Here is a 13,925-nt window from a genome sequence, read left to right on the forward strand (position 1 = left end):
AGTCTGTAGGTTTGCTGTTGTTATGTACCATTGACTCTGACGGACATTCTCCTCCCATGTGATTTACTGCCTCTGCTCTCTACTGTGTGCTGTGTGCTGAAAACACCTGAAGGCCACTCTCTGATCTGACTGCTTGACTGTAGACAGAGAAAGCAAGGCAATGTCTACAAGGTGGCACTGTCACCCCTGGGAACCCCACAGGTAACAACCTGAGCCTGGTCCTGGCACACAGTGTGACTGGGCCAACATCTCCCAGCACAAGCTTCCTAGAGTGAAGTGTTCCTCATCTGGACAAAGGGCCGGGAAGATTTTCTGGTCCTCCTGACCCAGTCGCTTCCCAACACCATGACCTTGGACAAGTCATTTCACTTTTCTTGTTTTCCATTTCAATCCAACAAAACACCTGTTGATCCCTAATCATTTACAGAAAGGGGTGTTTGGGGGATTGTAGAGAAGTTCCTGCCGGATGACAATATCTCAAGGAAGTAAAAGACTTATTTACACATTCTGATTACTTGCTCTGTGTCAGAAAACTGGAAAATGACTACGGAGGATAGAAGGAGAATTGATGCCTTTGAGCTGTGGTGCTGGAGAAGAATATTGAGTGTACCATGAACTGCTAGGAAAACAAACAGATTTACACTAGAGAGGGTGAGACCAGACTGCTCCTTGGAGGCAAGGATTCTGAGGCTTCATCTGACATACTTTGGACATGTTGCAAGGCGGTACCAGTCCTTGGAGAGGGACGTCATGCTTGGGAGGGTGGCGGGACAGTGCAGGAGAGGAAGACCCTCAATGAGATGGACTGATTCAGTGACTGGCATAAAGAGGAGACAATAAAGTTGGCACAGGATAGAACAGGTTTTAGAGCTGTTGTTCATAGGGTCGCTATGAATCGCAAATGACTTGACTGCACATAACAACAACAGGAGCCCTGGTGGCCTAGTGGGTAAGGAGTAGCACTGCCAACCCAACTGCACAAGGTTCGAATCCACCAGCTACTCCATGGGGGAAAGATGAGCAATCTCCTCTGGCTTATTTTTCAGCTCCTGAAAACCCACAGAAGATCAGCTATGGGAGGGTTCAGATTCAGTGGCAATGAGATGGAGGGGTTTGGGTTGGGGTTTTTTTTAGTTACTAACAGGAGCTCTGATGGCCTAGTTCATAAGGAGTTGCTTTGCTAACTCAAAGGTGACTCCCCTTTGAAAGTTCGAATCCACTAGCAGCTTCTGAGAGAAAGATGGGCAATTTCTTGTGCGATCTAGTGCTTTGGTCAGTTCGCTGGAGGGTCAGCTGTGAGTCAGCCTCACTTGATGGCAATGAGCTTTGAATTGTTTGCATCATTAAAAGTTGGTTTGAGAGATATTTTCCTCTTAGTAAATAACTTCTTTTTAAATTTTTTTTATTATTTTTGTGTATATACCATCAAATCATATCTGACTGGTACAGGAGGAGATTGTCCCTCCTTCTTCAGCAGAGCATCTGGTGGATTCGAACCGTGTACCTCTGGGATTGCAGTGCACCTTCCTGTCACTAGGCCACCAGAGCTCACGTATTAGTAAATAACTTCTTTACTTGATACTTTCTTTTCTAACTTGTATTGTTGTTATTTGAGTGAAAGTGTACAGAGCAAACTTGTTTTCCACCCACCATCTGTGTTCACTCAACCTAGTCCCTCCTTGTGTTTCCTGTTTCACTCCCTCTTTCTGAGCCTCAGTTTCTGTGCTGTAAGTGGGAATTATATGTACCTCAAAGGGTTTCTGTGCATGGTCAACGAAACATGCAAAGTTATTTCCTGCTAGAGGACATTGAGGAATAAACCAAAAACACAAACCCACAAATGGCCTTGGAGACGGATCTGGCTCATAGCTGACCATCCATTAGATTTTGGAAGCTATAAACTGCAGGAAGGAGACTGTCCATCTTTCTGCCTCAGAGGTGCTGGTAGATTTGAATGGTCAAGGGCATTAAGAGCATGTTAGTAGGGGAGCTCTGGTGGCCTAGTGGCGGGAAGCTGCACTGCAATCCCATAGGTATGCGGTTCGAATCCACCAGATGCTTTGCTGGAAAAGGAGGGGCAATCTCCTCCTGTACCAGTCAGATCTGATTTGACGGTAAACAGACACACACACACACACACACAAGAGCATGTTAAGAGTAATGGCCTTATTTGGAAAAGGCTTACAAGCATGGCCGCACAACAGTCCTACTGAGTTGTACATCATAAATTGGTGAGCTGAGTATGTTGTGTTGTGCAAACTTCACCACAATAAAAAGACCAAACAATGCAAAAAAAATTATACAAATTGTCCTGAATGCTGCCTACAACAATAGGTGCTCAATAAATACACCTCTGCATTTATGGAATGATTGCTGTGTGTCTGGTATTGCCCAAGTGCTTAGCATGGGTTGGATCGTCAGAGTTTGTCAGCTGCCCTATGAAGTGATCACTTTTCTTATTTTTATTACGTATGCCCATTTTCCAGATGAGAAAACTGAGGCATAGAATAATTACTTGTTTAAGAACATGTAGTAAGCAGGTGGAGGGGTGAGATTTGAACCCAGACAGTCCAACTCCAGTGCTTTTAGCCACTATATAGTTCTGGTGGCTTAGTGACAAGAAGCCGTGCTGCAGTCCTGAAGGCACGTGGTTCGAGGTCACCAGCTGCTCCTCGGGAGAAGGATGGGTAATCTCCCATTCGATTAACGGCCTCTGAAAACCCGTTGACTCTGACTCTATGGTACCCAACAACAACAACAACATGATGTATAAAGATAGGATGTTTGGTGGAGAGGTGGAAAGAAAATTCATTAGATAAAACTCAACAGACTCCTTAGTCTCACAGAAGCAACTAGCCCACAGGGCTGAGGCCTTGCACGAACCAGGACCTCATCTCCCCCCAGGGACAGAAGAACTGGATGGTGCCCGGTTACCACCACTGACTGTTCTAATTAGAGCCATAACAGACACAGCCTGACAGAATGGGAGAAAATTTCAGAACAGAGCCTCGCATTTTTAAAAAAGTTCAGACTTCTTGGACTTACTGAGACCAGAGAGATACTCTTTAAATTTTGAACCAGAACTATGCCCTGGAGTCACCTTTCCATGAAACAACCACTCAGCACACACTATAAAGGATACAGGCACATCTCGGTTTATTATGTGTCTATTTTTTTTTCTCCCCTCTCCTCTCCGGACTGAAGGTTTGGGGCAGCCTTGTGTTGAACAAGTCTATTTGGTGCCATTTTTCCAAAAGCAATGTCTCTGTGTCACATTTTTGTATTCTCACACTACTTAAAACTTGTCTATGGTGTCATGGCACACTCCATACAGTGTAGTAGAATACCTACATCACTTTTATATACCCTGGGAAGAAAAAAAAAATAAAAGAGGGGGGTCATGTGATTCACTTTATTGTGATATTGGCTTTATTTTGACAGTTTGGAGCAGAACTTGCAATTTCCAAGATGTGCCTGTATCACTCATGAGCATGGTGGCCCACTGTAAAACCATCTACAGGAGACTCAAACACCAACAACGATGCTAAAACAAAGATGAGAAGGAGGCAGGGAGACTAGAGCTCTGGAAACACGACAACCAGAAGGCAGTGAGAGAGAATTACTGATGTGTTAGCTTATATCACTGGACCATTTCTATAAACTAACACAACCCCCCTCAGAGTTGCTGCCTTTGAGTTGGCTCTAATTCATAGCGATTCTTCGCTGGGTTTCCGAGGCTGTAAACCACAACGGCAGGAGATAGTGCATCTTTCTCGCTCAGAGCTGATGGCAGATTAGAATCATCAAAGACACACTGCCTTTGGGTTAGGAACACAACTTGCTAGAAACTAAGCCACTGAAGTCCTCCAATTTGTTTCTAAGTTGTCAAATAGGAGTCCAGTTTCTGGTGTAAACTTTCATAAAAAGCACAATAAAATATTATTTTTAAAAAAATGATCCACAAGTCACAATGGGCCACGCGAATGCCTTCTTAGAACAGAGATTTAAAGAGACAGCAGCAGGCAAGATGGAGGTGAAATCTGGGAGGGACTGGCCTAACAGGAAACCACTGAGGGAGCCTGCTGTAAAATTCTGGAAACTCCAGGAAAGGGAGGGAGCTGGCTGGGACAGCTGGGGGTGCTGACCTGCATCTGGGCCGCGGGGATAGCCTCGAATCCTCAGATCATTGAACTCCTGGCATCTGTCATTGGTGTCGGCATCTCGGATCCGGGCACAGAGATCTGAGACTAGGATAAGTGCCCGCCGGCAGAGGTCATCCTCGTAGTCCCCGGACATGATGGCCACCAAGTCCTGTGTGGTTGAGAAGGTCCAGACAAGGGTGCCGATGGGGAATGGGATGGTGGAGAGGGGTTGGGTGGGAGTGCAGAGACAAGACGTGGAGGGAACAGTTGGGAGACAGGGACAGGCACAGGGATGGGGGGTGAGGGGGGTGGAGAATAAGAATGAAGGGGCAAGGAAACAGAATATAGAAGGACAGGAGGGCAGAAATGAGGAGTGGATGAACAAGGAAAAAGATAGATAAGAGGAGAGAAATTAGTGGGAGGAAGAGAGGTGGGGGAGCACATCTCAGGCATAAGAAACAACGTGAGACAGGAGATAGTAGTAACAGGGTGAATAAATAGGGGGCAGAGGTGGACATGAGTGGACAAGGGGGCTGAGGTGAGAAACAAATGGACAAGAGGGAAGGGCCTGAGATGTTCAAATAAGGGGTGGAGATTGATGTGCAGACATGGAGGCCAAAAAAAAATAAAAAAAAAAAAAAAAACATGAAATCAAAAATTAGGGGTGCACAGAAATGGGGAGCAAATATAGGATGGACAGGCACCCAATAGCCACTCATTGTCCATTCAACAAATAGCAGCATGAGGGTGAATTACATGCGAAGAATCAGGGTTGGTTGGTGCACACTCAGCATGTTGGGAACCACACATGTCCTGTGATGTTCTGGTGTCACATAATTCAATGAGAGGTGACAGACCAGCCAGTAGACCAACATATACAAACAAAATACTCTCTAACAGTGAAAAGTTTTCTAAAAGCAATGCTAAGAAGGAGCTGGGGTAGGGGTGGGGATCAGGGAGACCTGAAGATGGGTTAGGAAGGAACTGGGAGGGAGTGGTTAGAGAGGGCTTTCGGAAGCTTGGAAGAAGAGATGGAGACAGCCATGGGCAGTGGGGTGGGGTAGGGAAAAGCATTTTAGGCAAAAGGAACAGCATGAACAGGGATTTAGGGAGAAGGGGCTTAGAATATCTGAGGAATAGGAAGGAGGCCAAATTGGATGGAGTAGATAGGAGAATAGAAAGGGGCAGACAAGAGATGGACATGTCTACTCGGTTCTAGAAGGAGATGCTGGATAGAAAGAGAGAGAGACTAGGCTGAGCGAGGGAGAGAGGGGGGGAACAGGAACAGAGATGCTGGGGAGGGTGAGCTGGGGCCCAGGAGAGAGGAACAGATGAACAGACAGATGGAAAGTCCGGGACTGAACCTTACCATGGACTGTGATCAAGAGCCGGCTGGTGGTTCCATTAGTCGGGGTGAAGGGGATGGGTGGACAGGAGGGGCAGTGAGGGGGGGCGTGGACAGAGAGATGGGGCTGTGAGCGAAACAGTGGACAGGAGAATCTCCTGAGTGGGGTGCAGAAATAAGAGGTAGATAGATAATATCCAGAGAGCACAGATGGACAAAGGGATAGAGGAGGCTGGGCATGCAGACGTGAATCTGGAAAGGAAGGGTACTTGGGGGGCACATCAGAGAGGGGGTCAGGGAGGTGGGATGAAGAGAAGTGGAACGAGGGGCGTAGAGCTGGAGGTTACAGGGGAAATTGGGGACACAGGGTTCAAGACTCAGGGCTCAGGAGTGGACAGGTGTCTTGAGGGGATGCTGCAGAAGGCCAGGACTCCAAGGCAGGCATGGTCAGACTCACCTGTGCTTATCCGTTCCGGGTCCTGGGTGGTAGAGGAGGAGGCGGCGGGCGGCCGCCCATGGGGGTTGCAGGGTAGACAAGGGGCTGAAGACCCGTCCCCACGCGCTGGGCGCTGAGAGGGGATGTCGGATCTGGGGACCTTGGCCAGGAGAAAGGGCTAAGTGCAAGCCTCACCCCTTTGTCCTACCTGGGCCAACTGTCCTACCCTCTCAGGATGAGGGGTGTCCAGCCACCCCCCTCCCACCTCCGGGCCCCTAGCTCCCGTGGAGAGCTCAGAGACTACAACTCCCAGCAGCCCTCGCGCTGGTGCCGCTGTAGCTTCATAGAGCCGGCACAGCAGGGCCTGCTGGGAGTTGAAGTCCTTCATGCCTCTACGGGCTGCAGAGAGGATGGCAATTTTTTTTTCCCTTTGGGGGGAGATTTAAGATGCTGGGGTCCCAGGGCGCTGCAAGGGAAGGGGTCACTGTGCTGGACCTTGAGAGGCCGCAGATTCCTAAGTCCGTGAAGGCCATGGAGAGGGTAAAAACCCCACGCCCGGGTATGGGTGGGCAAGGGAGGGAGGGGTGGAGTACACCAGGTGTTTCGGGGTCCCCCCCTTCTTGGGCCACATGCCCCTCCCCCCGGGCGCTCAGCGAGCGCTGCAGCACTCCCACTCCTCGGCCCGAGATCTGCGCGCCTCTGCACCTCCTCGCGCCCCCACGCGCCGGGGCCGCCCCCCGGGACGGGACTGGGGCGGGGGCTGTGGCAGGGGGAGGGGGAGGAGCGGACTCACCCGGAGCCGCCGCCGCCGCAGCCCCGCGCGCCCGCCGCGGTGCCCGCTCGGCTCCTCCCCCTCCCCCTGTCGCAGGTCCCCGGCTCCTCCCCCTGCACCCCCCCCAACTCGGAACCTGCCGAAATCGCGGGGCCACGGGACCAGGGCGTCAGAGACCCGGCGCTCGTCCCCAGCGAACACCCACAGATCTGCGGGCATGACCTGTACACCGCGCCCCCACCTCCGCCACCGGGATCCCCTCTTCTCCCAGGCGCAGAGATGCGGGGCTCCCAGCCTCTCTCCCAGGACCTAGGATTCTGAGCTGCCTCCCACTGCCAGTCTCAGATGTGGGAATCTGCCCTCTCCTTACCCCAGCCCCTCCTCCCTTGAACCCAGGAGTCCTGACACCCCACCCCCACCTTAAGCCCTCCTCCCTCAAGGCCCAAGAGTGTTGGGACCCCCAGATCCTCAGCCCCTCCTCCCTCAGACTGAAGCAAGAGTCCTGACCCCCAGATCTCTCCTCCCTCCATATCTTCAGCCCCTCCTCCTTTGGACCAGGAGTTCTGGCACCCCACCCCCACCCCCACCCCAGGCCGTCCTCCATCAGACCAGGCAGTCCTGTCCCCCAGATCTCTCCTCCCTTAGACCCAGGACTCCTAACCCCCAGCTCCTCCTCCCTCAAATGGGAGTCCAGTTTCCTTGCTTAGACCCAGCTGTCCTCACTCCAACCCTTCCTCCCTCTGACCCAGGAGTCCTGACACCCCACACCCCACCCCGGCCCGTTCCTCCTTCCTCGGATCCAAAAGTTCTGACCCCTCCAAATCCTCCTCCCTCAGACCCGGGAGTCCACTGTCCTCAGACTCACCCCCACCCCCACCCCCCAGGAACCCAGAACTTGGATCCTGTAACTCGGGTGGGAGGCAGAGACTCGGCGTTGAAGTGCCGTGACTAGAATTTGAGTAGACCTGGGCCCCTTCCTGCCTGCATGACCCAGAGCCCCTTGTTTGACCTGAGCTCCGGGTTCTTCAACAGCAGAATGCTGAAAATAACCTTTCTCTCCAAGGCAGCCAGAGGCTTGAAACATCCAGTCAATACAGATAAAACATTGGCACCCAATGGGTGCTTAAAGAGTAGCTCTTAAAAGCAGAATATAACAGTGAATGAGTCAAGAGTTGCCCTGACCACTCAAAGACAGGCAGTTCCAATCTACCAGCAGCTGCGCTGGAGACAGACGGACAATCTCTTCTCTCGTGGTTTGCAGCCCCTGAAATGCCACTGAAGGGTCAGCTGTGAGTCAATTCTGACTCCATCCATGCCCACCAGAGAGAGCCTGCTAACAGCAGTTACTAATCGCTGCCACTATATTCAGGATAGATGTTCAAGTGGCACAGCCATTTAAGCGCTGCTCAGCTGTTAACCCAAATGTTGGCAGGCCAACCCACCAGCTGCTCCAGGAGAGAGAGATGTGGGAGCCTGCTTCTCAAAAGATTTACAGCCAGACAATCCTACAGCAGTTCTCTTCTGTCCTATGGGGAGTACTGGGAGTCAAAATAAACTTTCAGGCAGTGGTTGAGTTGCAATGTTTTTTGGACATTGTTGTACTAAGTGCTTGAAAAGTATTTCTCATTTTATCTTCCTGTTTGAAATACGTTGGGCGTGTTACAAGGACGACCTAGTCCTTGTAGAGAGAGGGACATCATGCTTGGGGAGGGTGGAGGGACGGCACAAGAGAGGAAGACCCTCAATGAGATGGATTGACTCAGTGACTGGAGAAATGAGATTAAGTCTGTTAGAGGGGATGAGATTGGCTCAGGATGGGACAGGGCTCAGAACTAATACATAGGGTTGCTACGAGTCGTAAGTGACTTGATGGCACATAACAATGACAACAACATGACGTGGATGGTGGTATCACTAGATGTCACTGACTTGGAGTCATAGTGATCCCATGTGATAGAACAGAACTGACCTGTGGCCTGGAGGGTTATAATAATTTATTTTGTTGTTGTTGTTATTACTGAGCCTAGACACAGCTGAACGTGCGTGCACCAATTCAGTAATTTCTAAATGTGTGATTCAGTGACACTGGTCACATTCTTTAAATTGGGCAATCCTCTTTTTCCAAGGTGTTACCCCAGACTACCCTAAGCTCACTGGCCATTAAATGTCTCATCTTATCTTTCCAGTCACTGTTATCAATTTGATCCTCCATAGATAGCTCATAAAAACACAATGTTCAAGGCAGTAATTGTTTCCCCCCCCCCCTACTTGTTGTTATGTTCCAAAGCGCGCATTGTCCGCCAGGAACTGGCCCCGCCTGATAACGTAGCCAAGGTATGTGAGATGAAGTTTCAAACATTCTCACGTCTATGGAGCACTCTGGCTGTAAAGCTGCCAAGAGAGATTTGTTCATTCTCCTGGCAGTCTGTGGTATATTTAGCAGTCTTTACCAACAATATAATTCAGAGACACTGGTCTTCTTTATTCACTGTCTAGATTTTGCACGCCTGGGAGGTGGCTGAAAATACTACAACCCAGATCAGGTGCACCTTAGTCTTCAAAGTGGCATCTCTGTTGACTTTTCATTTGTTTACTCGAAAGAGAGATTTTACAGATTTGCCCCGTATAAATACATCCTTTGTTTTCTCCACTGCTTTCTTCGTAGGTGTTGATGTGGATCCAAGGAAAGTGAAATGCTTGAGAGTTCCAATTTTTTGTTTCTCAGTTTATCATGACTTTGCTTACTGGTCCAGTTATGAGGATTGTTTGTTTGTTTGTTTATGGTGAAGGGTAATCCAAAGTGACTTATTTAGCTGATGAAGTCTTTGATCTTCACCAATAAGTGCTTCAACTCTCTCGTGTCCCTGGTGTCTGTCTGACACAGGAAAGGGGCCATGAAAGGGGCCACAGAGGACTGGCTGAGTGAATGAATGAACAGGTAGATAATGAATGAACAGGTAGGTAATGAATGAACAGGTAGATAAATGTGGGTCTGTAGTAGCTGCGCTGCAATCCTGAAGGCACACAGTTCGAGGACACCAGCCTCTCTGTGAGAGAAGGATGGGCAATCTCCTCCCGTGTGATTAACTGCCTCCGAAAACCCACTGGAGGGTCACTTTGGGTCGGTTCTGACTCTATGGTACACAACAACAACAACAACAACAACAACAACAACAACAACATATATGTTCAAATCTACAGATAAATCTGTACACACCCACATATATGGGTATACATATATGGGTACAACAGCCCTAAACCCCTCTCTAACCCTTGCTTATATTTCTTATAGTAAATTATTTTATTAATATTATTCATTTTAATGAAACTTTACAGATATTTTGGATTTCCATTCATTCATTGTTACACTTTTCTCCCTGCCCACCCCCCTCGTTCGTTCTTCTCTTTGAAAAGTAAAAGAAAAATTATTTCATTGTTATACAATCCCTCCCCCAAATCCCTTACCTATCTTACTGTCTCCAACACACCTAACCCCCTTACCCCAGTGACTGGATCAATCCACCTCATTGAGGGTCTTTTTATCCTGCCCTGCCCCTTCACCCTCCCAAGCATGACATTCCTCGCCAAGCACTGATCCCGCCTTGCAACACGTCCAAAGTTTGTTAGATGAAAATTCACAATCCTTGCCTCCAAGGAGCAGTCTGGCTTCACCCTCTCCATGACAAACTTGTTCATGGAAGATGGAGAAAAGATTGACATTGTCAATGACTTCATCTTACTTGGATCCACAATCCACAGTAAAACTTGGTACCAGCAGTCAAGAAATGAAAAGACGATTTACGCTGGGAAAATCTGATGTCAGAGATTTCTTCAGAGTATTAAAGAGTAATGATTTAAGTTTAAGACTAAGGTGCACCTGATCTAAGTCATGGTTTTTTCAATTACTTGCTATTTATCTGGAAGCTGGACAATGTCTAAGGTTGACAGAAGAAGGATCAATGGCTTTAAATGATGGTGCTAAATGTTCCATGCATTGCCAAGAGAATAAGCAGATCTGTACTGAAAAAGTTAAACTAAGGTGAAAGTATTCCTTGGAAGCGATAATGGTAAAACTTTGTCTCACATACTTTGAGCATATTTTATTTTAAAGAGGGGCTGGTCATTGGAGAAGGCCATCATGCTTGGAAAGGTGGAGGGAAACTTCAACGAGATGGATTGACACTATGTCTGTAAAAATGGGTTCAAATGTGTTGGCACTGGTGAGGATGGCACAAGAGAGGGCAGAGTTCACAGGTTTGTTCATAGGGTCACTATGAGTACAGTCAACAGCACATAATAATGACAACAGCTACAGATGGATGGATGGATGGATGGATGGATGGATGGGTGGATGGATGGATGGATGGATGAACTGATAGTTGTAGAAATGGATGGGTGGATGGATGGATGGATGGATGGATGGATGGATAACTATTAAGTGAATGGGTGAATGGTCTGGAGGAAAAACTGATGGGTAGTATAATGAACTCTGTATAACTGGACAGAAGGGTTAACAGTTGAATGGATATATGGATACGGACAGTTATTGGAAGGATAGTTGGACATATGCATAGATGTGTAGTTGAGGGACAGTTGAAGGGGTGCATAGATGTATATTTGAGGGATGAATGAGTGGATGAGTGAGTTTGCACACACACCTACAGATTCACACACAAAAATGCATTGAAAAAGATACAGACACACCTAAAGGAATAAACCTGTGTGTAAGAGAGACTCATCTGTTCTCCTAATGCTTGTAAGAGAGAAAGAGTGAGCAAAAGCTGAGGTGAGAGGTCAGTGAAGCTGGCCAGGGGTAGGGAGGCCAGGAGGCAAACGCTTGGACCAGGGTTGCAATCAGCTCGGCTCCTACTGCAGCACTTATGTCATTTCTAAAATTGAGGAAAATGCTGATTCAGGGATTTGTGTCCCAGGCTGGGCACTAAGCCAAGGAGGGGGACAGGGATGGCCAAGAAAGATGGAGTGAGTTACAAGGGAGGGAGGTGGGGGCTGGGCAGAGAGACAAGGAACGAGATAGAGAAATTGATGGAGACAGAGATACACACAGAAAAAAAAACCTGATGGAGAGAGAGAGAGAGAGAGAGACAAGATGGAGAATTAGGGACACAGAAGGAGAGAGAGAAAAACAGAGAGAGCGTAGAAATTCACACTGAGGTAGACATTGTTACGGATTGAATTGCATCCCCCATCCTCTCAAATGCAAGTTCCAGGAGGAGGTGCGACCATGGTGAAACCTGGTCTCACATACTTAGGGTATGTTGCCCAGAGGAGTCAGCTCTTTAAAAAAACAGGCCAGAGAAAGAGAGGAAGACAAGCTGGAGGACACAGGATAGTGGCTTGTGAGTATCAGAGATCGTGAAGATGGCATGGGACAGGGTCACGTTCAGATCGACTGTTTATAGGGTCGCAATAGTTTGGAAAGTGAAGCCACGCTGCTCCTTGGAGAAAAGGATTCTGAGGCGTCATCTGACATACTTTGGGCATGTTTCAAGGAGGGACCAGTCCTTGGAGGGGGACATCATGCTTGGACGGGTGGAGAGATGGAGAAAGAGAGGGAGACCATCGATGAGATGGATTGATGCAGTGACTGGGGTCATGGGAGTAGGTGTGTTAGAGATAGTGAGATTGGCACAGTATAGAGCAGGTTTCAAGGCTGTTGTGGACTTGCTATGAGTCGCAAGTGACTCAACGGCACATAACAACAACAACAGCAACAACAACGATAGAATGGAGTTTACTCACTTGACGTCACCTAACAACAACCACAAAATACATGTTGATGTGGTTAAACCATGATTCTCAGTGTATATAATTATGTCATGTTATGTCATGTCATTATCCTGTTTTGTGACCTGATGTGACTACCTGTTGTTGAAAGCCACTCAGAGCTGATCCTCAAGCATGTTTTTAGAAGCTTTAAACCTCACAGAATGAGACCACCACCCAAGCAGATATATGCACACCCATGTTTATTGCAGCTTTGTTCACAATAGGAAAGAGTTGGAACAACCTAAGTGCCCATCAACAAACAAATGGATAGAGAAGCTGTTGTATATTCACACAATGGAATATTACGTTGCACTGAAAAACAAGGAACTCAGGAAATAGTATGCAAAATAGGTGACCTTAAAGGACATTACGCTGAGTGAAATATCTCAGTCACAAAAGGACAAATACTGCATAGTGCCACTGTTGTAAAACGGGACTGACATTGGGTTTGGGGGGAGACTGAGAAAGATGGGTTCAATAATGTATACTGCATTGAAACAGATGAGGGAGAGAACGGTTTAAAAGGCTTATGTAGCACACTCATGTTTATCACGGCTTTGTTCACAATAGCAAGGAGTTGGAAACAACCCAGGTTCCCATCAACAAACGAATGGATAGAGAAGCTGTGGAATATTCACACAATGGAATACTACGCTGCACTGAAAAACAAGGAACTCATGCAATATTATTCAAAATGAGTGACCCTGGAGGACATGATGCTGAGTGAAATATCTCAGTCACAAAAGGACAAATACTCTATGGGGCCACTGTTGTAAAATGAGGCTGACATCAGGGTGGGTGTAAGACTGAGAAAAACTGGATAAATTATGTATACTGCATTGAAGTTGATGAGGGAGAGAGCCGTTTAAAAGTAATATATTTTAGGGCATTATGCCTATCATAAGAGTTCAGAATGAGGGTTGCAGAGTGGAGTATACTTGGGGTGGGGGTGCGGGGGTGCGGAGTGATTGTATACCAATGAAGGAGTTTTGCTTTTCAAGGAGAAGAGTGAACTGGGGGGGGGGTGGGAGGGGAGAAAAGTGCAACAATGAATGAATGGAAATCTAAAATCTCTGTAAATGTTCATTGAAATTAATTTTTTAAAAAGGCATCTGTAATTAAGTATTATTGTCATGACAGGAGTCCAGAATGAAGGCTGCATAGTGGAGTGGACTTGGGGGGAGGGATTGTATAACAATGAAAGAATTTTTTCTTTACTTTTCAAAGAGAAGAACAAACTGGAGGCGAGGGGTGGGCAGGGAAAAAAGTGCAACAATGGATGAATGGAAATCCAAAATCTCTGTACCTTTTCATTAAAATTAATAATTTTTTTCATAAAGAGATTGCCCATCTTTCTCCTATGGGAGATTTAAACCCCTTGCTTTGGGGTTGGCATGCAACTCTTTACCACCAGGCCACCAGAGCTCCATTGTTGTGTTGTGC

General features: G+C 47.5%; 1 protein-coding gene across 1 annotated transcript in view; it reads right to left on the minus strand.

The window, feature by feature from the left end:
* The window catches only part of SYT3 (synaptotagmin III), a 21,280-nt gene extending 16,984 nt beyond the window's left edge, over nt 1–4,296 (minus strand). Inside the window, exon 1 of the mRNA XM_006897280.1 lies at nt 4,146–4,296. Coding sequence (XP_006897342.1) covers nt 4,146–4,296 — 151 coding nt within the window. The remainder of the gene's footprint in view (nt 1–4,145) is intronic.
* Nucleotides 4,297–13,925: the final 9,629 nt, after the last annotated feature.

This window comes from Elephantulus edwardii, unplaced genomic scaffold (genome assembly GCF_000299155.1).
Source record: "Elephantulus edwardii isolate Elephantulus edwardi_28Jun2011 unplaced genomic scaffold, EleEdw1.0 scaffold00208, whole genome shotgun sequence".
Taxonomy (NCBI): domain Eukaryota; kingdom Metazoa; phylum Chordata; class Mammalia; order Macroscelidea; family Macroscelididae; genus Elephantulus; species Elephantulus edwardii.